Raw genomic sequence first — 1361 nt, forward strand, 5'->3', positions numbered from 1 at the left:
AGTGAACACATTCTTGGATAGCTCCCCATTTTTTGTTTTAATAAAGCAACTTGCTTTTCAAAATCTTTTAGTAGTTTTTGAAAACCAAGGTTGGAATCAAGCGTTCAATAATCTGTTTGGTCTTATTAATGTCCCATCCCCAGCAAAAACTGTACATGCAGGTCATGTTCTTATTTCATCCCTACCAATGTTGAGACAAAACCTACGCCCTTGGGTTTATATCTATATATTGATAATGATAATGAAAAAAATATCTTTAAAAGTTGCCACTGACGAGCAAACGCGACAATTTTGTCCAAATAGACGATCTTCGGCAAGTCGTATCACGTTGGCATGGGGACATTCAACAACAACACAGACTTTTCGGCGTGCAGACACATACCTCCAAGTCAAGGCAGTAAAACAAAAAGATCCCCAAGAGGAGTCGTTGGTGAGTTTTTAAAGCGCTGAGCTTTTTTTTTTTTTCTTGCAAAGTCCTTCGTTCCAATGAAGAGCAAAAACAAAAAAAACAAAAAGCAGCTTGTATTCACGCTTGTCACACGCAGTCGTTCTGTTGACGCGCCGTCCTTCTCATCACTTTGTCATAAAATGCCGAGTGTCGTGAGACGCGTGACGCAAAGAACCTCGGGACTTCTTGGGGTTTGACATCGCCTTCGTCACAGTTTTTAGCGAGATGGCCCCAAAAAATTGAGCGGCGGAAAAGCAAAAAGCGACGACGTCGAGCCGCTAAATGACGTCACTCGTGTTCACATTTACCGCACACAGGTTTGAAGACTATTCTTGAACCCACCCGATTTGGCGGCTGACACGATGACTCAAAGGCAGATCGTCCAAGGTGAGATGAGTTGATTTTTCACGCGCGTGTGCGAAATCGCTTTGTGATTGTGTTTGTGTGCCAAACAGTCTTTGAGCAGTATAATAAGTCAAGAATGCAGTTTGTGCAAACTGTTGCCGATCTGGCTGATCGGCCGCAAAACATCGAAATACTCCAAAGGGCAGGTAGGAGCACACGTCACCAATACGTTGATTTGCAACATCTGCAGTAAGGCCGCAACCCTCCCGCATGCAGGTGTGATGTCTATGTTGAGGCCCCTGATGCTGGATGTGGTTCCTGGAATCCAGCAGAAAGCAGCCTTGGCGCTGGGCCGCCTGGCCGTCCACAACGCCGACCTGGCTGACAATTTGGTGAAGGAAGACATCCTGCCGCAGCTTATCCACTCTCTAAACAACCAAAATGTCAGTATATTCATATATCATCACCATTTGCGAATACTTTTATAATAGAACAAACTGCACCTCGAGGGACACACATAGCTAAACTGTCCATCCAAAGAGGCTTCTTCAAAACTTAAATTTTGCTT

At 44.3% G+C, this 1361-nt stretch overlaps 1 protein-coding gene across 2 annotated transcripts in view; it reads left to right on the forward strand.

The window, feature by feature from the left end:
* Positions 1-317: 317 nt before the first annotated feature.
* spag6 (sperm associated antigen 6) overlaps positions 318-1361 on the forward strand; it is a 12540-nt gene continuing 11496 nt past the window's right edge. Inside the window, exons 1-4 of one of the 2 annotated variants that reach the window (XM_057825000.1) lie at positions 318-430; positions 766-835; positions 904-999; positions 1070-1236. In XM_057825000.1, the coding sequence (XP_057680983.1) occupies positions 811-835; positions 904-999; positions 1070-1236 (288 nt within the window). In that variant the 5' untranslated portion in view covers positions 318-430; positions 766-810. Of the gene's footprint in view, positions 836-903; positions 1000-1069; positions 1237-1361 lie in introns of both variants that reach the window. The other variant, XM_057825001.1, reaches the window with a different exon arrangement.

The sequence above is a fragment of the Corythoichthys intestinalis genome, chromosome 20 (assembly GCF_030265065.1).
Source record: "Corythoichthys intestinalis isolate RoL2023-P3 chromosome 20, ASM3026506v1, whole genome shotgun sequence".
Classification (NCBI taxonomy): domain Eukaryota; kingdom Metazoa; phylum Chordata; class Actinopteri; order Syngnathiformes; family Syngnathidae; genus Corythoichthys; species Corythoichthys intestinalis.